The following is a 23,847-nucleotide window of genomic DNA, read 5'->3' as shown; positions in this document are numbered from 1 at the left end:
AGGGAATGTAGCCTCCTTTATTTTGTACTTTGCTGGCAGCAGGCTTGTTTCCGAGTGAACAGTTCAAGTTGATCAATGAGCGCTCTAAGAATTAAGGCTGGGAGAGACCTCAGCAGATCCTCTGACCTTTCTATCTCCCTCACAGCAGGATCAAATAGGCTACAGTTGCTCCTGAAAAGTTTGTCTGACCACTTTAAAACTGCCAACTATGGAGTCTCCAAACCATTCTTAGACACTCTGTTCCCATGCCTGAGGATGCATCTGTGTTTTGTTTTTTTTCCCCCTGAATTGAACATTGAGATCTGAACCTACAGGGTCTTGAGTGTTACATTCCATTACATTTCTTTTTTCTTACAGACTTAAGACACCAAAATTGACCCAATTCAGAATTCTATTGACTTCTGTCATTGTTTGGAAAACACTGCATCTAGTGTCATGTCACCTTGCTAGTTTAGCATCCTCTAAGAGTATCCTTTATATAGTTTGCAGACACGCTCAGATGCGAATCATGATATAAACAAGCACTTTTTGCAGTGAGCACTGTTGCTTATTTCTATCAAATGAGTGAATTCTGTCTATTTAGCACTTCTGTTTTAGAAGCTCTGCCTGTTTCCAAATCTTATTTAGCACTACTTCCAGTCCTATTATGATAACGCCTTCTTACCTGTGCCAGTGCAGAACGGTAATTTGTGTTCTGTTAAAAGTAAATCTTGCCTCTTCGCTTATGATACTGTCTGTGATGAAAGAGAGCTATGAGGGGAAATAGGTGGAACTTAAAATAATTCACCTATTACATAAGCAAGAGGTTCCTTTAGTTTGAAGTGCTGTGTTAAACCACTTTTTCCCCTATGGTTCTGAAAATAATGTATCATCCAGTGCTCCAACAAATCTTCTGAGATTAGCACTAGTACAATCGATGCAGACTGAGCATATTTGTTTCCCTTAAAAGGAACTGATGCTGAAAACTAAATTTAAAACTAATCCATTCCATGTCTTTTACTTGTAGCTTCCATCAGTGATGAACAGTCTAAACCATGGATTCCTTCACTAGCTGATGTGTCAGCTGTTTTTGTCAATATGGGTGTTGCGTTTAGATCTCTCTTTCCATTGCAGCATCTTCAGCCCAACTTTAACGAGTGTGATATTTTGTAAGTGTTTTCCTTTTGATATTTATTGCTTAGATCCAGTGAAATCTTGTGCTTAGAATGTAGAATCAGAAAGGTCTCCTTTTTTTTCCCCCCCTTCCATCAAGCAGTGCTGCTCTTTAAATTCTAAACTCAGTCTTCATAAGAGTAAATAAGCCAAAACTTAAACAATTTCTGCCAAGTAAGGATTCAGCAAATCAGAGGGTTGTTCTTTGTCCTAAAGCTTCCTAGTGGAGATGTACAAGAGTTGTTGCCTAGAAGACTGGGCGGAATTATAAGCAGTTGATTGCAAGTTTTACATAGATGTCTGTGCTCTGTAACTGAGGCTGTTTTTGATTTGAAGGCATTTTAAAACATGCAGGTTTTTTTCTTCAGTTTAATGCAATTAAGCTTTTGTGGGCTTTCTAATTGTTAATTTACTGATTGGATTAGCATCTCTTTTATTAGAAGTTACATGCAAGAAACAATGGGTAAAAAACAGCTAAGAGGAGATCTCATCACTGCCAGTCCAGCCTTCTCCACTCTGCCAGAAACCAATCTAATTAACGTGATCAAGGTGAGATATCTCAAACTCCAGTTATTGTGCAAGCTTTTTTGTTTTGTTTTTTTGACAGTAACCCTAATGCCTTATTCTAGTCCTGGGCATGTTTTGTGAGTAGATGCTGTGCTGGGATTTCAGCTTTGCATACAGCAGAGCTTACTGCTTCAAACTTGAAGAGTTTGCTGTCTCCGTGACTTTGGCTGGCTTCTCTCCCAGCTGCGCTGTTCTGTTCTTTCCCTTTTCCTGCTGTGGCACTCTGTCAAACTCCCCGGAGTTGCTTTACTCCCTAATGTAGAAGAAACCAGTCATCTGTGTGTTCCAGCAGAAGCGGGAAGGGGAATTGATCTTGGCTGGTATGTTTTGTGCTGCCTCAGTGAGTTAGTGGAGCTCTCAGAGGTGCGATCTGTGCCTGTGCAGTGCAAGGTGAATGAGGTGGGAGCTCATGGAGGGCAGGTGGAGCCCTTTTGAGGACGTGAGCTGTTAGATCCGTGCCCTGTTCTGTGAGACCATAGGCTGAGTGAGTTCTGGGCACACTTCACAAGCTAGTTCTCCTTGATTAAAGGTCTTGTGGTGAAAATACTGACTGTATAACCAATTTCAAACTTACTTGTGGAAGTATTTGAATCCTCCTAACATTTATTTGGAGAGATTTGTAACTATGAAATCACTAGGTTCAGGAGGAAACGCTTTTGAGCATCTCTGCTAGAGACAATACAAATCTACCTTAGTTAATTTGTGATCTCATTTACACACACATCCCCTATACTATGTTGTAGTTAACCCTTATGATAATACTTGAGTGGGGAGAGAATTTTTGATGGCTGTTTTCGGTATTGCTTGTGTAGCTAGGAAGTCTGTCAGCAGTCTTTCATCCAGTTAGAATAAGATTATCTGTGCAGTGGAGAAAGATCTTTCGTATTCGTGTAATTCCCAGGGAATGTTGCAATCGTTCAAAAGTATTTCTCTAAACGGTTGCAAGATGAGCCTCCTGGAGGTGGTTAAAAGAAAGTGTGTGTGTGGGGGGGGGTGTCTGCAAACTGTTACTGAGAGATGGGAGGGATGTTTGTTACATAAGAGCATTAAAAAAAAAATTTATCATTTGAAATGCATCTTAATGTGAGGGTGGAAAACTTAAGTTCTCATCCTATTTTAATAGGGGCTAAACCAATTTCAGATTTTAATGCTTTTTATTTCTTTCAAAGTTTCTAGGCTTTTGTACAACAGTATATCAAGGCGGATATACTGATCAAGAAATATTGCTGTTGCTTCTATCACTACTTAAAATAAGCTTGGAGAAACAATTAAAGCAAATTCCTTTGATAGATTTTCAGTGCCTTTTCGTAAAGCTTCTGAAAAGTATAAAAGACTGGGATACAAAGGTAACTTCATAATTAATTTTGTAGTACTAGAGATATAAAATTGTAACTTAAATTTTGAGACATTACTGTTTTGAAGTTTTCATTCATAATGATGAACATTTTGGGGTAAGTGGGGAGAGGTCTGAGGGATTTTTTGGTGTGTGTTTGGTTTTGATGTATCAAAAATACTGCTGGAAAACGTTGTATGAGCAAATTGGGAGCTCTGAACGTATGTGATTTGGGATGTGGGTGGGCTCACTGAGAAGGGGTTTGCCCCATGCCATTGTGCTTCCCTCCCCTGTTCTGCAAGGGAACTGTTGTATTGAACTAACCAATAATCTTATATTTAGCAAAATTGCTGTATGTTTGAAATGGCTCTTTGAAAGAGTGAAGCAGGTGATTGTGCTTGTTGCGTGTCAGGAAAAAACAACCTGATCTCAACTACCCTACTGTAAAATAATATTTGGCAGGCTTAACTACAGGTGCAATGCAGAAATATCTTTATGCACATCATGTCTTATTAGCCCAATTCCTTTTAATATTTATGCTGTGTATGTTTCTAGGGAGTAGATGTGTACTCCTTTGCAAATAAAGCAACTGCCTGCTATACCCTTTTTTTCAGTAGTTTTGGGTTTTCTTGCATTTGTTCTCTTAAAGATGCCTGAGCTCTGCCTAGCAGTGAGTGAACTCTCTAGTCAGCACCATAATCTCCTGTGGCTGGTTCAGCTGGTCCCTAGCTGGATAATACGTGGAAGGTAATGGCACTGTAACATCAGAAATCTGTAGTATCGTTAGCAGTTTATTTGTATAAACCCAAAGTCTGATAAATGCAATAGGTATTATGTGGTGCTTTAAAAAAATATTTGTGTTTTCTTGTATCTTGCAGACATGTGCAATTTTTTTTCATTGCGTATGTACCATCTTAATCAGCTCTACTGGATTATTTTATCTACAGAGTTATTTTACATTTTAGCCTATATACCATGTAGGTTTTGGGCTGCAAACATCCTGGAATTCTATAGTAAAGGGTTTTACTCACACTTTTGCCTGAATGATCCATAAATTAAATGTTGGGTGATTCATGTCTGTTGTTAAGTGTTACTGATCTGGATCCTCAGCTCCAGGCTTGGAGGCAAGCATCTAACAGTGTTTGCCTGTGCACAAGAAAAGCTGCAATGAGATAATGATACCTATATCTTGCTAGCCTTTCTACTGGTTCTATAGCACCAGTATTCAGAAAATACAACTAATTTGTTCTAGGCAAGTGTATGTCTTGGGAAGCCATGTATAGCCTCATAATGCTTTCTAGAAATGATGTGGATTTGAGACATTCTCTGAGGGGAAAAAAAACTTAAAGAAGTTTATTTTTCAGGCAAGTAAGAAGACGACTTAGCCTAGTGATTATTTCAAAGCTTCTTAATAAAAAGCATATAAGAATACCCGATACCAGTGACGAGCAGGTACTGCATATATGTTGTGTGTGTGTGCATGTAATTTGCTCCAGAGTTTGAAGTGTGTCAGAAGGGGAAGGCTGCTTTAAAGTTTAGAAAGCATATACATAATTTTTTGTGTTTGAATGCGTTTTATGTCTTAATACTGTAAGCCTCTTTTCCCCTTAAGAAGCCTGAAAAATGTCAGATTAGTAACTTTTAGTTCTGATTAGTATCAGAAGTATGTTTACACATATGTATAACCTGCAAATTCTGCAGTTTTTAAGAGCGGTGTTATGGATGTGCCTAAACATTCATTTTGGACATTGGAAATAGTTCTGTGCTTCTTTCTGTCTTCCTTTTGGTCTTCTGTAAAATCACTCTTTGTTTCCTTAGGGTTGATGTTTTAATAAGGCAACACACAAACACTTGAATTTGTGAATAGTCAAAAACTACCTGGAGCATGAAAACCTCCATTTTAATTGGAAATCTCTTTTATAGATGTTCTTGTCTTAGTGAATAAATAATATTGCAATGGCACTGTGTATCAAATTTTCCAGTGTCAGTAGACCAGTCCAATTTCTTGAGGTATTTGTTTTATCCGTAGATGTCTCTTCTGCGTCAGTATCTGGTGTACATGAAACCTTCTAGTCTACTAAAGAGGACAAGAGAAAGATTAGAGCAGCAGAATGATGTCAGTGGAGAGCACCTTCATACAGAACTAGAACAGCAGGTATGTCGTTAATAGCAGATTTTTGCATTTGTCTTTTTATGCATTTTCCAAAAATTTGAGAACATTTCTTTTAACTTCTGTTAATTGTTTGAAGGCAGTTCTGTACGTATAATGGCTTACAGTATTTTGTAGTTATTTTGCTCTTCATTTGTATAGGTTAAAAATATTACCCATATTCCATTTTGCTTATAGTTACGGAGGAAGGAAAGAAACAGTATATGACAAAGGAAGCTGTGTTAGGTTATGTTACAGTCAGAGACAGTCATATTTTCGATGTGGCTAAGTCACCTGGATGTTTTTAGTCCTGTCTTCCAACCACGTTATAATCACAGGACCATCTTTCCTCCCTTCTGGTGTGATCAGTGGGAACTGATAGATGTGGGGCCGGACCTTCCACCTACAGGCTTCAGAATAAGATATTTTCATGAACCTTTTCTTATAAACCCATACTAGAAAGGTAACCTGGTAAAGGTTTAGTATTTCCAGCCAGCTGAAAATTAGGTATTGGTTTGTTTATTTGAGTCTACCAAGAAATCTCTTAGCAAATATTTTGATCTGAATGTAGATGGCAGGAAAACAAAGCCAACTGGTAAATTTAATTTTCAATAATTAAAACTACAGAAAGCCTTGTAGCTAACTTAGGTAACTTTAAACAGTGTAATACTGTTTTAAAATGTTACTTACAAACATTTAAATATACTGTTTCAAATTAGTTTTTTGGGCAAATGTGTAGATGTACATGTCCATTGAATTGGCCATTGGAGGATTCCAGTAGGGACATAACATTGAATCATTCCAGAAAGCAAGGATCATGCTGTATTTAAATGTGAACAGTTATGTTTGTGCTTTGAATGCTAAAGTTTTGTTGATTTCTCTTTAGACATACTACCTAATCTACATCCTCCTTCATCTAGTCAGCGAAGCTAGTTTCTTTGACGTTGTAAATTCTAACCAAAGGGTAAGTAACTTTGGTGGCTAGATCTTTAGATTTTAAAAGACTAATTATCATGTGTTTTTGGTCTATCTTGATAAGAGCTATCATGTGATAAAAGATCACCAGAGGATACCTGCACTGGGGGAAACTTGTTCTGAGGCTAAATGAATACAGAGACCTCTTTTGCATTTGACTTTGGATCAGAAGACACATATTTTGTTATCTTTCTCTGAAAGTTACTGCAGATTAACTCGACACAGAAATTCTAAGAGCTCCAAAGATCCTATGGACTTTCTAAATTGAGTTGAAATTTTGCATTCTAGAAGAAAAACATTTTGAAAATATCTAGTAAAATACTGTTTGCTCAAACGCACCAACAGTTTTAAGTACATAGTGAAGTATTGTTAAGTGGTGGAGTGCAGCCGTGCATCAGGTGAAGACTAAGACCTTATGTCTTCTGTTCTCTGTAGTGATAGCTCCCTTGCACCATCTGATGTGAACATTAACTAATATCACCTGTTTAACCTTTCAGTAATCCTATTCAGATTTCTGTGATCTTCTACAGTGAGTTGCTTGTTGCAAGGCGTTTGTGTACATCTTCTGCCCTGTGGAACTGCCCTTGGCTACTAAGAAATATGTCTGTACTATGAACTCTTTAAGACAGAGGCAAAGTAGTGATGTTTGCTTACGTCTTGGGGCTTAAGCGTCTCTGTTTCCTACTCAAGTGCAAAAAGATTATTATAGAGTGTAATCTGAAGCAAAATTGTCTTTGGTAAAGGAAATGATTCTATTGTGATGGTGGTCTGAGGTTTGTTTTTTCCAACTGTCTTTCTGAAGTTTGTGGAGAACTTGGTTAGAAAAAGAGAAAGTGATGTCCTAGAATTTCTTATTGAAGAAAGAGCCTCTTAGTCATTGACTTGGTAACCAAATGAAAGAGGTGCGTGGCTGAACTGGACAGTACATGAATATCACGCAGGCTAGGCTTTGTGTAAAAATCTATATTACTGTTTCAGTGCTGGTCCTCTGCCAATTGGATGGGTAAATTGTCATGTTCTTGAGACACTCACAGAAGCTCAAAAGTAGAATTTTGGCGTGTTTCACTTGTTCTACAGAATGGAGCCTCTTTACAGCAGTTCAGTGAGGGATTGAAAACAGGAATTTTATGAAGAAACTCACAGAAAGTCAGAGATCTTGGGATCTGTTGTTAAGAGATTATGAAGTTGCAAAAAAGCTTTATAAAAGTCATCAGAAAATTAGAGAAATGAAAGGCCAGTGCATAAACCCTGAGTATGTTTTACCTGCTACTCCAATTCCTGTGGACTGCAAAAGAAAATGAACTGTGTTGTTATTGCTGAAAATGTTATTTTTAGCTGTTGTAAATTCAGAACGTTTTTTATTGAAAAAATATTTGAATGGTACCGTTCTTGCTACTTTGGGGGCACGAGGGTCTTATAACTTAGCTAGCAGGAACTCTAAAATTTGTGACACGATTCTGCTCTGATACAACTGTGAACTATTATTTTAAGTTCTTAGACATGGTTTACCAGGTGCATATCAGCAACTGACAGAAGATCTTCTGATCAGTTTTTTTTATTTCCTTTCCCTGTTCCTTAATGTATACTTTGGGGGAAATTTTGAACAGAAGCATATCGTTTTTAAATTGAAATAATATTTGAGAAATTTTTTAGCTTCAATGTGAAGGATTTAAAAGGTGTATATTTTTGTTTTTATTTAGCAACACTTACTGAAGCTTTGTGGTGCCTTAGATAAGCACATAAAATGTGATATTAGGGAAGATGCAAGGCTGTTTTATCGATCTAAGGTAAGTTTTTGTTGTTGCTGGGATTTTCTTTTAAGTGTTCCTGATTTGTGTTGTTCCCTCATCCCAGTGCTGGAAGTTCTAAGAATTCCCCACAGGTTTCTTTTTCCTAGTTTCTCTATCTGCATTATGCCTGTATACCTACATATTTATGCACCCATTTTAATGTACTGAAAATACTCTTATTGCTAACGAGACACTGACAACTGTAATGTGCTTATTTTCCTTTTAGCCCAGGCGTCTTGACTTTTAGGACCCACACAACTGCTCTTTTCTTTTCCTGGTAGCTGATGATCATTGAAGGAAGCAATCTTCTGCTTTTAAGAGCAGAGGCTATATGCGGGGCAGGATAAACAGGACTGAGAAACTAGCCTGATTCTCTTGCATGTCTGTCTTTATTTTTAGAACAGTGAGTTAAAGTTGTGGATTTAAGCCAATACTATATAATGTAGCATCAGGCTTGGATGATTGCCTTTCCTTTGCTTTGTGGTGTGTGGCTGACTAATAATAGTCCTAATTCTAAGACTTCCATGCTTTACATGCTGCTGTAGCAAGCCACATCAGATCACTGATAAAGTGACAGAGCTAGACTTTGAAAAGCCTTGGCTTTTTCAGCTTTAAATCAAACATTTGCACTTATGTGCATTCTTACCACTCAAGAAGGACCTCTTTTATTCAGCCTAATTAATAGAGCATGGGTCCCCCTCACAAGTTAATGAATCTTGCCTTGAATTTTTGTATTGCGGTTCCCTGCCTCTTTTCTTTCTATTGCCCTTGTGCAGGAAGGGAAAAATCCACTCTCTGCTTTTCCCCATCACTTCTTTTATTTGTATGATAGTACAGTAACTTCCAGAGGGCACCACTGTGCTGGTTTTTATACAGCATATGAAACAAATCTTAGTTCTGAATGGCTTGTATTAAACACCTGCTTGTAATTGGTTATGAAAAGTGAGATTTTATGTATCAGGAATTCCTCTCAGAGGCAGACTGCACAGCACTGCGTAGCTGGCCTCCACGACTGCTGTTGCAGACATCTTTTCCAGTTGTGACCTGTCAGATTTCTGTTACAAACCCAACTTACCCGAGGGATGAGATGGGTGTTTAGAGATCGGAGGCTTGCATGCTGATTCTGAACACTTACATAGGAAATCATCTGCCTATAATGTGTTTGTGTGGAAGTACATGACTTTTAAAAGTCCAAAATTCCCTGGTTCTGGTAGGAATTGAGGTGGTGGTATTCTGTGTGCCAGTTCTAAAACTGCTCCCTCCCTGTAAATGTTGTTGTCTGTGTGGGGAGGGGTTGGGTTTGGGTTTTTTTTTTTTCTTTCTTTCTTTCTTAAGTGGCTAAACTAATCAATCTGCATTTGCAGGTGAAAGACTTGGTTGCTAGGATATATGGCAAATGGCAAGATATGATACAAAACACTCGGCCTACTCAGGTACTGTAATGAAACCTTTTTTCTTTTCATATTGCAGGGTGCATCTGACTCATTCCTTAGCATTAGAAAATAGTACAGTCTTAAAATTTTTTTTTTTTTTTGCTTCATAGTGTGGCTGTGGAATACACTCAGATATCGTAGCATAGTCTTCTGTTAAAGTTCTTTAACTTAAGTGAAAAACAAGATTTCATCTATATCCTTAAAAGTGCTGTTTTTTGAAAATAGCTACCTAACCCCTTAAAAATGCTAGTACTGAGTCAAATCAAAGCGCCTGTCTCTCATTATAGTCATTAGCAGATGCTTTGGAAAGGAGTTTGTGTGTGGCAGGAATGCAGCGATGCACTTCCTGCTATTGTCTAGCAGTGTGTGACCTGGAGACTACCTGAGTCCAAGGTTTTGGCTACCTTTGTATTTAACAGCCTTTGATAATCCTTTTTCCTCTTTGAATATGTCTAATTTCTTGCACTGAAAACTTTCATACTCTGTAAAGGTATGCAATAATAAATAGTTACATGAGTAGTCTTTCATAATTATTTGCCTTCATGATATCTAGCTGGCCTTGGGTGGAATAGATGGATAATCCTTACTGATATCAAGAGCTCAGAGCTGTTTCTACCAGTCTAGGGTTGACAGGCGTGATCAGATTCCATCCGTTTAAGTCCTGTCCTGGAATGTAAAGCTACTTGTCTTAAAATTTTTGCTTAGCTTTCTAGTAATCTAGCATATCTCTTACATAAAGTTTAAAAAATGCATATATGCTTAGTATTAATTTCAGTTAAAATTTGTATAATTAAACATTCATCTGTAAAGCATATTAGTCATTCTCAGCAGTGAGCAAAAAGATATAATTTGTAATGTGGGTAAGGTTTCTTGTTACGTAGCAGGAAGGGAATTGGATAGTAGTAGCACATCGTTGCAGAAGCTACTTACTGGTTGATGAAAATGGTTAATGATACAATTGTTTTAAAGTTGTTTTTTCAAAGATATTTGGGTTTGATTCACACATGGGGAAACTGGCTGTTCACTGACAAGTGTTTCCAAATGGAGTTCTAGGGACTTGTAGCACAACAGGGTGATCTCAAGCTAAACAGTTGCCTGCTTTACTCTCAAGGTATCTTTGATTTTTCTGAGTTGTTTTCTATTTTGTTTTTACTCTTTAGGGAAAACTGCATGATTTCTGGGAGCCAGATTTGTGAAACCTTGCCTAGTTCAGGGAAAATAGCAGAAAAATTGAACAAGGATCTTTTCTGAAGCCAAGGAAGATGTAGAGTGAATGGAGCTACACCTTGGTTGGAACAGAGGAAATCAGATACCTGAATTAAGGCTTGACTTTGGTTCAGGCAAATACTGAAAACACAACTATACAATTTGATTGGAATTGCATTTATTACCAATATGCTACTTCTGAAAAAATGAATGGAGTAAAGTGGAAAAAAAAAATCAGTCCTTTCTATAGCCATGACTGAATTAGCCAGTAATTTTTTATCGTATTGAAAGCTGAGGGAAGCTTTCTCATTTGGTTTCTATTGTTAATCACCAATACATAAGGTCTTTGAAAATGTCTAGTTTTCTTGCCTGTATGCACCTGTAAGTATTGGTTCAACATGACTAGGAAAGAGAACTGCCCTATGAAATGAAATGTGAGTTCTGAAACAGCATTAGGTCTCTGCTGTTGCGAGCAGGTGAGGAAATAGTTCAGAATTGGGCTGTGTAATGGAGTTGCCTGCACATGTTTATCTGCAAAGCAGAATCGGCGTGACCATCCAGTGTCTCTGAATAGTGCAAAACACAGCAGTTGTGTGTGAGCAAGTGACTGCCCTCTTCTTTGCTTGAGGGTGGAAGCAGAGCTGAGCAGTGCCTGTGCCCCAACAGGTAGTTAACTGGATGATGCTTTGCTTCATGGCTGTGGGTTATCGGATAACGGAACAGAATCTTTCATTACAGCAATGCATTCATTTTAACTTCCTCATCTTTATACAGTGAATGTGACTGTGCAGGAAGTGATTCTCTAAGACCATATTATGAAGGGGATCTTGTTACGTGGGTGGTATCGTTGTACTGCTCTTTAAGATACAAGTTTACCTGTATTTGTTATCTGGCTTCAGCACCTTTCTTTAAATGGAGAAAATACTATTCCTAGGATATCAACACAATGGAGATTTGAGAAGATAGCAAGCGTTTGGCCCGTATATGTAAGAATAACTGTGAAAGCCATATGAAGTCTGAAATCCTGTGTGCCAGGTGTTGTCACATATACAATGTGTGCTCAAAGCTCCAAGAGCTGTTTGTGGAATAACCGAAGGAAAATGCTGTCTCCTTTTATGCTTTCTGTGCAAATGCCATCATTTAAATCTTACACTGTGTTTTGTCTGTAGGATGTGTGTATATATGAACAATAAATTAAGGTATTGGATAGAAGCACCAACTGGGATTCCCCTAAAAAGTGAGATTTTTAATAATAGCTACATGTGCATTTTATAATACTGTTTCCTTTTAATTTTTGTAGATTACCCTGTCTTGTTTTGTATGATAGACTCACTACAACTTTTCAAAATGAGAAGGTAAAATAAGTCTCAAAGTTTAAAAAAAATAAAAACAAACAACCCCCCCCTCCAAATTTAAATATGTACATTATATATAAAGGAACTGCTATAGAATAGACACATGACTTATAGGGAAGTTATTTTATTTGCAAGTTCATATTAAATGTTTTGTCTTTCATTTCAAGCGTTAGTGAATTAGCCTAAAACTGCAGCATCTCTGTACCCTTCACAGGATAATCAGCTTATCTTTGTTAGAACAAGACTTACGCTGATGGCAATATTCAGGAAGAGAAACAAAACCCCTTTTTTATCTCAACATGTCATTTAAGAATTGGAAGAATCTACCTCAAAGGGTATCTTTGTTTGGCAATAGAACTGCTTTAGGCTAAAAAATTACTTGGTGTTGTATAGGGATGGCAATGCCATCCTGTGCTCTGTCTGTCTTTGATAGTGTATCAGCCTCCTCCCTGGTAGCAGTTGGTTACTGTGTGAATATATTTTATGTAATTTTATTAATGTTTATATTTTTCTCACTAACGTTGTATAAAGTTTCAAAAGTACAGAATGTTTACTGTATCTAATGTGTATATATTTTCTTACTATGTAAAGCTGAAGTTACTGTCCTGTACATTTTGGGGAAGGAAAGGGGTGGGGTTTAGATGAACAGCTTTTGTATTGCAGTTCAAAGCACACTGAAACTGCTGGGTTTTTTTTCCAAACTAAATAACCACTTTGAAATTTCTTTTATTTAACAGACCAATGAAAAATAAAAATAGACATACTTTTCTAATTAAATGTCTCTGCATAAAATGGGCACGCATCAACTTCTAGTTCACAAAAAATGGCTGCAGGTCCTATTTCAGGCACACTGCGGTCATTGTAGTTCTTAGGTTCACAGCTGATTAGCTTACTATAAATGGAGAAAGTCTTGAAGTAATTCCTAGCTCAGCCAGTTCTGTGTTTTCCTCCTTGATGCCTCTGTATATATTCTGGCATTTTCCCTCTCTCTCTGGCTCCCAGTTGCTCCAGACTCTCTTCCATCCATTTTGTAGCTGACTAATAATTTCCCAGCTGCTTAAGTCTGGATCCTGATTCCACTGGAGCCCATCAGTATCTTTACAGAGATGATCCCAAAGCGTTGCTGCAGAGTCTTGCAAGGGACTGCTGAGCTGAGTGCTGCTTCAGGACTCCTGGAAATGAAATAGCAAACCTGTTGCTGTTGCGTTTTGCTGGCTCATTTACTGGCTCCCAGCCAGAAGTTACATATATTGAAAAAGGCTGATTGCACAGTAAATGTCTTAACTACTTTGGTTGTCTTCAGATAAGCATTTTGCACTGAGGTTTATCTTTTGATATTATGCTAGCTGTATTAAGAGCCATGTTATCTCATTTCATTTGCAATTAGGTGCACTTTATTGCAGTAATCACAGTCCAGAAATTAAAGGCTAACTTTAAAATACACATTTATGGTCTTTGTAATTTTTTTTTTCTGACAAGCTTCTGTGTGACTTTTTAAGTTGAAGAAACCTGCCAGCAAAGTTGTTTGCACGTCTCTTATTCTCACTGTTCCCGTTGTGCAGCAGAGTGATGGATGGGGTTTTCAGAAGTGATTAATGACTTGCAGGTAGGTCTGGCTGCAGATCAGCAGGACATGTATGCTTCATTGATGTAGTGGTTGCAGGGCCTCTCTGAAATCCCTAAAGCTGGTAGGTGAGCTGAGAATCCCATTGGGAAGTTCAGATGACTCAAAATGTGCCGTTCTTTCTGACAGAGTAGCTGGTAAAATTGCTACAGGATAGGATTTTAGAGGTAGTGGGAAAAGACCCTCTTTAATAATGATGGATGGATGGTGCAGGGTTAATCTGACACAGGCAAGCCAACTCTGACTTCATCAAGGGTGCCTGTGCTCAGCGTTGTCTAGCTGCCACCTCTGGGTCTTCAGAGATGCCCTGGCCCAGGGATGGACACCAGCCGCGTGGACTGAGAGGGAGACTACACTGTCCTTGGAGATTCAAGCGAATGCCTGCAGGTGGCTGCGTTCCACAGGGGATTCTTCGGCTGGCCCCATCACTGGCAGGAGCGCTTCAAACCACAGTATTAACACTGGTGGTGTATGTTTGTTTTTCTTCTCCTTTCCCAGGGAGGGGAACTGTATATGTAGTACAGTATCCCTGGCTTGGTAGTTTTTCTCTTCAACTGGCTTTTAGTGTCTGAGTAACTTTATTTTCCACTGGAAGAAGCAGATCTGAAAGGGTGCTGCTGGAGATGCCCCTCCTATTTTTTCTGGGAGCTCTTTCCATGGTCTTACGAGCTCTTGAGAAACTTATTTTTGCCTGAATATTCCCAGTGGAAAAAAACCCATTGTGCCTGAGGAACAGCTGTTGGCACTGGAATATTAGTGTTTGTTTCGGTGTCATGAAAAAGAGAAGAGAAGCCAGCCTGGAGAGCAGAGAACAGGTCTGATGAGCTTGTGGGAGTCTGCAGAGCTGAGGAAAGCCACTGTGGGATCCTGACTTAATTAAAGCTTCCAGAGGGCTGTGCAGTGCATACCTTGCCCTTGGTGAACACAGCATGGACAAAGGAGCTGCCCAGAGAGGTCAGACCATCATTAGTGGATTTAGCACGTTCCCTGTGGTTTGTGTTATCTGAACACTCTTCGTGAGGCTCAAAATATCTTTTTTTTTTTTTCCTTCATCTTCCCCTGGGGTGTAAAATACCTTGGTGTTTTGCCTTGTGGATGCTTTGCCAGCTTAACTGATGGGACCCAATTTTATCTTGGTATTGAGAAGGACTTTCAGTGCTGTGGGGTAATGTGGGCTGCTGATGGGAGGGTTGCTAGAGAAGGTAAATTCCTAGAAGGGCTTCTCCTTACAGATTTACTCTTTAGTTTTGCCTGAGTTCTGCTTCTTTCAGACAATATTTCTTCATCTTTGCACTAAGGAAGTTGAGAGGGAATACTTAATCCTGTATCAAAGGTAGTGCTGGGTGGTGAGAGAGGCAAAACACTCCTATCTTCCTCTCTTGGTGTTTTGGCCTGGGTGCTGACAGCTGTTCCCCATACTTTGTGTTTGCAAGCTGTGTGCTGGAGCTGCCTTTCAGAATTTATTTTCATGTGGTCTTTAAGCAGGATTTGGATGTGTTGTACCTTTTTGAATGTCTCCCCTACCACTGCATGGTAAGCTGTTAGTGGCGTTTCTTCTTTGGCTTTCCTGTTCCCCCCTTCCCCCAATTTCATGTAGGTGCTAAGTAATAGGGGAGGGGACGGTAACTCAGAGTGTTCCCTTGATGGTCATCAAAGCTGCTTAATCTTTGCTGTCAGCTTGGGGGGGAGGCCTGGAGCTTTCTAAAGCAGGTGTGACCCATATGGTATGGAGAGGGGAGAGCTGCTGGCCACAGGATGAGAGGCCAGTTTCACACACCCTTTTCCCAGTGTTTTCCTTTGCGTTTTCCTTCACTTGAGTCTGGGTGAGCAATGTTACTTCTGTGCTTCAGAGAAAAGCAGTGTAAATGGATGTTTGCCGCTTTTGTGTTACTGGGTGAGAGTCCTTCACTAGAGTAGCAAGTGCTGTGAACTGTGGCTTGGCTTAAAGGCTTGATGGCATTGCAGCTTGGTGTCTGGCTCTCTCTTCTTAAATCCTACTCGGAGATTAAAGGCCTGGCTCTTACAGCCTAAGCAGTAGCGGGAGGTCCATTTCCTTTCCGGCCTGACCATCAGGCAGTGGTTAGAATAAAAATAATAGCATAAAGTCATCAGGCTTGGTGGTGGGGAGGGGATGGCTAGGCACTAAGTTTCCTGTTTTATTCACGCTGCAGGCTTTTGTAAAGGCACTGTAAATCGTGCAGGGCAGCTGTGGGCTCTTCAGACAGCATCATTCAGGCTCTTGCATAGATGCATTCATTTGCATGCTTGGAAACCGTGAATCTGGATACTCTGCCTTAACCCAAGCTGTGGGGAAAGGCCTGGCAGATGAGAGTCGCTTAGCTGCTGCTGCACTGTCTCTCACTCCTCTTACACGTTTGCTGAACGTTTCCTGCCTCCCCTGTGTACTAACCTGTTTTTTCAGTATTTGGGCCCCAGCGTTGTTGTGATGAAGTTTGCACCGCACAACGTGCTTTTCATTCCAGTTGATGATTTTCTCCTATAGCCTATTTTTCTCTTGCCCTCATTCCGTTTTCCCCTGCAGTACGTGAGTGCTGTTTGCTGAGAAACTGTGTCAGCTGTCCTCATAATTAAGAGTTTGGCAGGAGTGAGCATGGCAGTCATCTTGGAGATGACACTTCTGCTTTTGAACTGACAGTAACCTCGGGTGCTGCAGCACATACTCGCTGCTGGTGGTATGGGGCTCTTCTCTCCTGCCGAGCGGGGAGGACCTGCAAGGCGCCCGTAAGTCTCCTGGGTAAAACTCCAGCCGGGGTATTTCAACCTTCCTGCTGAAAAGTAGTTTGAGGCATGGCTGAAGTGTAGACTATATTGCAGATGCAGGTTTATTCCTTTGGGAGGGAACCTCTGCGTGTGTGTGTGTGTGTGTGTGTAGGATGTGAGTAAAGCAAATTGCAGTTGCCTAAGTAGGCTAGAGCTCTTCAGCCCGGAAATAGATAATAAGTGTAATGTGAGGGAGTAAGATAGAGAGCTGTAAAATCAAATGGCCTAAAAAAAGCTAAATAGAGAGTAGTTACTCAGTGCCACTCTGTAATTTGACTTCAGACTCTCTAGTTCTTTTATTTGCAGGAAGGATCAAAGCAAACAAAAGGAGACAGTGGAGCTGTGGACCTTGCCTCAGGAAGCTGTGGATGCTAAAAGCTTGAAGGGTGAGAAAGTATTTGATGGCAGAAAAATCCATCAAGGTCTACAAAATAGTGTGTTGTAAACAGAAGGTTTCAAACTGCAGATCCCTGAGGGATGAGAAAACGTGCTGGGGAGGTGTCCCCATACATTTGTCCTGTTATTGTACTCCTCCAAGATGCTGGGCTTTTGGTCTGACGTGGTGAGCTGCCTTTATATTTTAAATTGGCGGTCGAGGCTTTTCGTGTCATGCAATCCCTCACAGTTCCCAAACTCACCATCATGTTCATGATTGTCTCCCTCCTTCCATTCCTGAGACAGAAATTACTCTTGAAGGTGTTGCACGCAAGCCCTTGGTCAGAGGAAGCTAGTGAGGTGTGTGGGATCAAATGCTATGTGTCACTGAGGAAAACCCAGGGACCTTTTTGATCTTTGTAATAACACTGCAAGACTGAAAAACAAGAATAAGTCTTATGGTTCAGGTTTTCCAGTAGAACTCAATAAAACCCAATGAAACACCAGAAAACAACTTCTTCCTCTCCCCTTCCCCCCCCCATCGGTTAGATGTTTTCACCTGTTGGAGAAGTGAAAATAAGAGCATACGAGTGTGGTTTTTTTTTTTTTAATTCTTCTTATGTTGTACCTTAAGATCACAACTCAGTGTTTTCTCTCTGTAGTTGCTGTGTCTGATTTGCCTCTTGGGGGCAACCTCACCCTGCTCCAGCTAAGAGTGTGACTTTTGTCATTGCAAAGACAAAAGGGAGTTAAATATGCTTGGGAGATGATGACTCACTCTATCTCTCACTGGCTTTGCATTATCAGATAATTTTTGGCAATCAATGTCATTATTTGCTGAAAGGATTCAAGGAACGCTATCAAGGTTGGCTGTTCGCTAGTTTTCAGAGATGATCCAATTGGTTCTTGAAGGTCGCTTTCCAATCTTTGAGTCCTATGATGTTTTCCCGCCCTGCTGTCCTTCACAGAGAGGAGGATGGCAGGAAAGGACTTGTGTTTCGCAGCTGCAGTTTAATGGATAGTGCATAAATCTGTGAGTGTAAGATTTACAATGATTTCCCTGCTGTTCTTTTGCCCAGGATCCCTTGGACATGTCACTAAGCCTATCAGTGCTGTGGTTATTCTGGCTTGTTTATAGGGGAGATAACAAACTTACTGCTCTTGCTCCATTTTAGTCCTGTGTTCCTAAGTAGACGTGTCGTACAAGCCCTGTCCACAAATAGCTGTTTACGTTTATTTAAATGGTGTTGAAGTATATGGCGGAATAAAGGGAGTATTATTGCTGCTTCGTGCTGTGGTTCCTAATGGTACTTTGCACACTGATATGACCTACAAAGCTTGTTGTTTCGTGCCTGCAGTGCTGCAATGTTCTTCTTACCTTGGGGGTCAGAAACGACAGGAATAAATAAATGATCATGACGGGTGTCTTGCAAATGCCTGCTCCCTCGCCTCGGAAGTGTCCTTGCAAAGGAGCAGCTTAGTGACATTGCTGGAGCAGGCATGGGAGGACGCAGTGTACTTGTCCAGTCATGAGATGAGAATTGAACAGCCTTCACGTGAGATCAATTTATCAGTATTCATATTGCACGTTTTCCCTGAAGCATGTAAATGCAGCTGTGGCTGGTTAGGAGGGTTGGCCTGGCCCCAACCACACACCGTGCGCCGCATGCACACAGCGAAACGGCCCGGGAAAACGCAGCAGGGGCGGCTGGAACGAGCCCGCTTCCAGGGTGCGAACCAAGACAGGTTAACTCCTGTGTGGGGCTGTCGACAGACCCTTCATCTTAAGGGCTGTCCAAAAGAGGCGTGCGGGAGTCTGCACAGAGCTGCATTTTTCTGACTGATGAAGACCTGAGTCAGCCCGATTGGGGTAGCAGCGGCCGGCTCCAGACAGCCTGGGTGTTTGGGAGGTAATGCATAGGTTATTAACCCGGCCCTGGCATTTGGTGTGCTGGCTTTGCACTGTCCTCCTTAATAGCTCCCTTTTCTTTTTTTTAATAAAGGTGAAATAGCTGTATGGATATGTAGAAACATGAATCAAAGAAATTCAGCTGACTCTTAAAAGTACCATTTATAAAGTCTCCTAATAGGAGAAGTGCTAAAATACCAGGATGTGGATGCAGCTTGGTGTAAAAACACATAAGGACCAAAACTGGTTGCAAGGCATCTTACCACAGCTTCCCCAAATCTGATTACGTAGGGGGCAGAAAAATCAAACTTTGGATACATTAACTGCTTTGAAAGGTGCTAGGAGAAGGTACCAGCAAGAAGCAAGTCAATTGCTGAAGGCTGGAGAGAAACTTTGTTGACTTCTAACTTCAGAGCAAGATTGGGTACACACAGAAACGAGCAGAGGAGTTGCACATTTCACCTAAAACACTGGGCACTCAAAAAGGCTATGTGTAACTGGAGATCCCACCAATAATTCCTTATGGAGGAGACCTGGGAGGAACCCTGGGCACATGTGACGCTTTTGGTGGGTTAACCCAGAAGTTAAGGAAAAAGGATCTGAAGGCTGACTCCAGTCTCTGTCACGCGGAAGCACAAATTACCGTTTAATGAATGCTGGGCTGCTTTTGGGACGTGAGCCGGTAGATCTGTTGTTAGGAGGGAGATGTTTCCATGGCAAAAACATCCTCCTAAATGGCACTGCAACTCAGCAGAGGTGTGGTGGTGGCCCTGGGGACCATCTTCCTCGTCCATTCGGATCCTTGCGGAGCAGGCTGGGAGCACGATGCCCGGGTGTGCGAGGGAAGCTCGCGGTGCTGCTCCCTGGGCAATGCCCGTGCTGCAGCGTGAGGGCTGTGTTGTGAATGCTCTCGGCTCAGCGTTTTCCAATCCGTGCAACTTTAAAGAAAACTAAAACAAAAGACGAGATTGGAACAGCTCATTTTGTCTCCGCAGGCAAATACTTGCTTTGAGCATCCTTGTCACTCAGGCTAAATTACTTTTAAATGTTTTTAATGATTGGTGCATTTTTCAGCTGCTTTTTCTGCCGCACCCTGCTGGGGGACAGTCCATCTGCAAAGACCAAGGACTCTGATACCGTGGTAGTTCTTCCTGACGTTCATTTGGCTTTGTTGTTTGATATGTAATTCCCTGCAGTAGAGATGTTTCGGCGGAATTACACATAGAAGCTCTTTTCTCTGCATAAAGGAGTCTGTTTCCAAATGTGGCTGGGGGACTCCGACTGCACGGATCAGGAGGAGGTTAGGGATGGGGGGGGGGGAGAAGCCGTGAGATTGAGGCGACAGTCCAAATTCTGTCTCTGTTAAGGCTGACATTACCCTAGGGCTGGAGGGATTTTAACGCTTAATTTGTTAGCCCTACCTTTTATTTCACAGGAGACTTGTAATGCACGGCACGGATACCGGAGACTTGCAAAATGATCCCGGTGGGCACACCGCTTGCAACATCAACCACGCAGGTCTCCCAAACTCCTCTTTTCGGAGGCAGACGTGGAGTTTGCAGTCATTTCTGAAGGCAGCTTTTAAGCCGCTCTCCTTCACCATCTCCAGGTTTTGAAGGATGCGGATGTATTTTTAAAACCTCGCTCATAAATTTTGGAAGCTCCCCCTCTTCCCCCACCCCCTCGCCCCTATCAAAGTGTCAGAGCCGCAGAAATACCGTTAAGAGTGATGCGCGTGTGCTCGGCTTTGGCTGCCAACAGCCTGCCAGCGCTCGGAGGGTTATTTACTGTGCTGCTGATGTTGTTTCTTCTTAAATAGTGTCGATGGCAGCGTTTTGGTGTCGGTGCCTGGGAACGAGCGCTTCCGAAGGCTGCGCATGCTGAGTCCTGCTTTCGGCTGGAAGGGCTGGAGAGAGGCCGCTCGGGTCTGGGGAGGCAGGAATTTCCTGCTCCGTCACAGCCGCCCGGTGGCCCCGGGCCGTGCTGAGACGGAGGAACGAGTTCCCCGTGTCTCTCACATCTCCCGCTCCCCGCGTCCTTCCGTCCCTCCTGCTTCCCCCCACGCCTCTCGCCTTTCCCTGCCTACGAGCTTTTGATGTTCCCCAAACGCTCGTTTGTCCCGTCCGCGCGCTCCCTCCCACGTCGCGGCCCGCCGCGGGCCGGCTGACTCAGGGCCGCGCGCGGTCTGTCTGTCCAGCTGGTCCGAGGAGCCCGGGAAGGGCTGCGCTTCCCCTGCCCTTCCCTCCAGCGGTAGCGCTCGTTCGGCCGCCTTTCCTCTGCCCGCTTCCTCGGTGAAGGACATGGACCCGCCTGGGCGCGAGGCCGGCGGCTGCGGCCGGCTCCCGGGCAAAGCCCTGTCCCCTCTGGACTCCCGGGTGTCTCCTGCAGCAACTGCAGTTCCCGCAGTTCCTGCGGGAACAAATCGGAGGCTGCTGCTTTCCTGGAAAACCCACGCTGGCACCACGCTCCATGGCTCAGGTCCTTGTCACCTGGCAGCCTTCCTCGACAAATTGCCCTGGGCAAAACATCCCCATTTCCACTGCCAGGCAGAGTAGGGACATAGTAACTCTACGGAGCGGGGGAAGAAGTCCCGTCTCCAAAGGAAACCAAGCCCCGAGCGCCCGCGGCAGCGAGGCCTCGCTCCGCCGCGGGCTTCTGGCCTGCCCTTGCCTTTTGCAGCTCGGTATAACTTTCTCAGACCAATTCTGCAATCGTGATTTTCCTTGCTGGCTCCCGGCCCGAAGGAGCAGTGGCTTGGAGAGTTTGCTCAACAGCTCGAAGGGAAGAGGATCCCAAGCCTTTAATGCTCTGTGCCCGCCAGAATATTTTTCCCGAGGCTAATTCGAGGAGCATCACGCTCGGCTTGATTTGTCCGCGGCGCTCTCGGGAAGCGAGCCGAGTTTGCCGAGCTGGTGTTCGGCTGCTGGGAAGCTGTGCGCGCTGCCGCCGGGCTCGAGGCATCTCCCGTGGGCTTGGCCGCTCCTCTGCCGCGTGCGACGCTGCCGAGGCTGAAGCCCGGCTGAAGCAGGCCGGTCCTTGCGGGAGCCCGTCCGCTCCGGCAGAGGTGACTGCCGAGACCCCGGCGTGCTGCCGCCGGGCTGCTTTCTGCTTTCTTTTCCGGTTACCGCTGTCTCGTGTCGGAAGGAAAAGCCCGAAACCATCGGCTTTCCCTCCCGTCTAACCCCAGGGCGGGCAGAACAGATCCCAGAGATTAGGCTTGTATCTCCCTTTTCTCACTTGGAGCGAGCGAGAGGGAGGCTGGCCCTGGAGGCTGCCACGGAAGAGCCGGACCTTCCCAACGAACCGTTTCTCCACCAAAGGACGCAGGTGCTGGTCAGGCCCGGGAGCCTCGTGTGTCCCGTCGGTACGGACACCTCGTGCACCCTGCCGGGGTTGCAGCCGCCTTGGACAAAATCCACTTTCCTCCCCGCGTCCAAGGCGAAAGGAAGGAGAGAGGAGCCGCTGGGGGCCCGTGAGCTTTGTGCAAGGGGCCGGTGCCGGCTCGGGGGGGGGGAATGGCACCCAGGGGTGGCTGGGGCCGTTAGGGCCAGCAGGGCCATGAGCACGAGTGGGGGCTGGCCCCGGTGTGGTCCTGCTGCCCCGCGTCCCCGGAGGGGCACGGAGCGGTTGCGCACCCAGCCCTGCGTCCGGGAGGGATGCGGCTCATCGCCTCTTTCCCGGTTGGATCCTCCTCCTTCCCCCGGCGCCGCAGCTCCGAAGCTCGCGGCTTCGTGCCCCCCGCCAGCCACACGTGGTGCCGGTTGAGGGACTCCCTAATTACACAGCCAGCTTATTTCCAATTTAACGCTGGCGGTTATTCGATCCCGCTAAGCCGCTTATTTGTTTGTATTTATACCGCTGCGATCCATAATTAAAACCTCTTCCCGGGCAAAGCTGTTTCCCAGCGGCGGGAGCAGGGCCGCGCGGGAGGGCTGGGGTCCCCTGCCCGGCCCGTGGCCGCTCTCCGAGGCTCTTGAGAAAGCCGTAGGAATAAAAGCAAAGGCCTGGCCTTCCAGCTGGCGGGGCCCTAAACTCCTTCTTCGCCTTATCTCACGGGGGCAGCAGAGCCAGCGGAGGCCCTGAAAATAGACGCGTTTCCAGCTGCCGCTGACTTGCGTTAGCTAATTAAAGCCTCGCAAGTTCGGGCCTGTGAATATGCAGCGTCGAACGCACCAGGCTCCGACAGCTCCTTGCCGGGAGCCAGCGCAGCTCCGGCCTGCGCGGGGTTCGGCTCCCAGCCGCGCGGCAGGGCAGCAGGAGGCCTTGGCTCCCCGACCCTGGCAGGGAGCGTCGCTGGAGAGGCTCGGAGCCGGGGCGTCTCGGCGTGCCCTCGGCACCTCGGGGGGTGCTCCTGCGCGTGCCGGCTCCTTTTGGAGCAGAGCCTGTCCGGGAGGGCTCCAGCGCCCACCCGCATCGAGCCCCAGCTAGTGAAGCCGCCTGCACCCAATTCCCATGGGATGGGATGGCTGAGGCGAGCACAGCACATCTGCAACCCAATAATCGCTCGCTCCGATGCATTTTAGCCCCTAAAAGATTTGCAAGCCCCTGGCAAAGAACTGGAGAGAGCGAAGCTAACGGCAGGGAATGGACCCGGGGGGCTGGCGCCCAAATCCTGCATCCCTGGGTAGGACAGGCTGGCCAAGCCTCTCCGAAAGCATCTCCGCCTTGCAGCCAGTGCCGGCAGCTTCGGTCCGCCCTCCTGCTCCGGGCAGGCGGGTGCTTCCCCGTGCGGCGCTCCAGCCCCAGCCAGGTCCGGCCGGGCTGCAGCACCGGGTGGGTCCCTCGCGCCGCGGAGGAGCACCCGGCACCTGGCGCGTGGGTGTCCGACCTCCTGGCACTCAGCAGCGGGGTGGAGAGGCGAGGAGGAGGAGGAGGAAGAGGAGGAGGAGGAGGAGGAGACGCTCTGGTTTTGCCCAGGGACAAGAGGAAATGATAACTAGCCGCCGAAGCGCACGAGGACTTAAGGAGGGAGGACAGAGCGCGCTGGATGAGGTGGGTAGCGTCTCGCTCCGCTCTGCCCTGGGTGCCCGGGAGCGGGGGCAGGACCCTGACGCTTCGAGGCCCTAAAAGCGGTGTTCCAGGCAGGCTCCTCCTGGGACCACCAGCTTCCGCGACCCCCGGCGGGTCTGGGTGCCGGGGAGGGCAGCCAACCCGCGTTGCCTTGCAGGGCTGGAAAAGGCCCTCGCCTCCGAACGCTG

At 44.4% G+C, this 23,847-nt stretch overlaps 1 protein-coding gene across 2 annotated transcripts in view; it reads left to right on the top strand.

The window, feature by feature from the left end:
• The window catches only part of SLF2 (SMC5-SMC6 complex localization factor 2), a 31,778-nt gene extending 18,375 nt beyond the window's left edge, over positions 1-13,403 (top strand). Inside the window, exons 11-20 of one of the 2 annotated variants that reach the window (XM_067300178.1) lie at positions 1,007-1,148; positions 1,593-1,701; positions 2,889-3,065; positions 3,702-3,799; positions 4,417-4,504; positions 5,082-5,207; positions 6,088-6,165; positions 7,877-7,963; positions 9,331-9,399; positions 10,560-13,403. In XM_067300178.1, coding sequence (XP_067156279.1) covers positions 1,007-1,148; positions 1,593-1,701; positions 2,889-3,065; positions 3,702-3,799; positions 4,417-4,504; positions 5,082-5,207; positions 6,088-6,165; positions 7,877-7,963; positions 9,331-9,399; positions 10,560-10,595 — 1,010 coding nt within the window. In that variant the 3' untranslated portion in view covers positions 10,596-13,403. Of the gene's footprint in view, positions 1-1,006; positions 1,149-1,577; positions 1,702-2,888; positions 3,066-3,701; positions 3,800-4,416; positions 4,505-5,081; positions 5,208-6,087; positions 6,166-7,876; positions 7,964-9,330; positions 9,400-10,559 lie in introns of both variants that reach the window. The other variant, XM_067300177.1, reaches the window with a different exon arrangement.
• The last annotated feature ends 10,444 nt before the right edge of the window (positions 13,404-23,847 follow it).

The sequence above is a fragment of the Apteryx mantelli genome, chromosome 7 (assembly GCF_036417845.1).
Source record: "Apteryx mantelli isolate bAptMan1 chromosome 7, bAptMan1.hap1, whole genome shotgun sequence".
NCBI classification, from domain to species: Eukaryota; Metazoa; Chordata; class Aves; order Apterygiformes; family Apterygidae; genus Apteryx; species Apteryx mantelli.
Note: the sequence above shows the minus strand (reverse complement) of the source record. Positions and strands in the feature narration are given on the sequence as shown.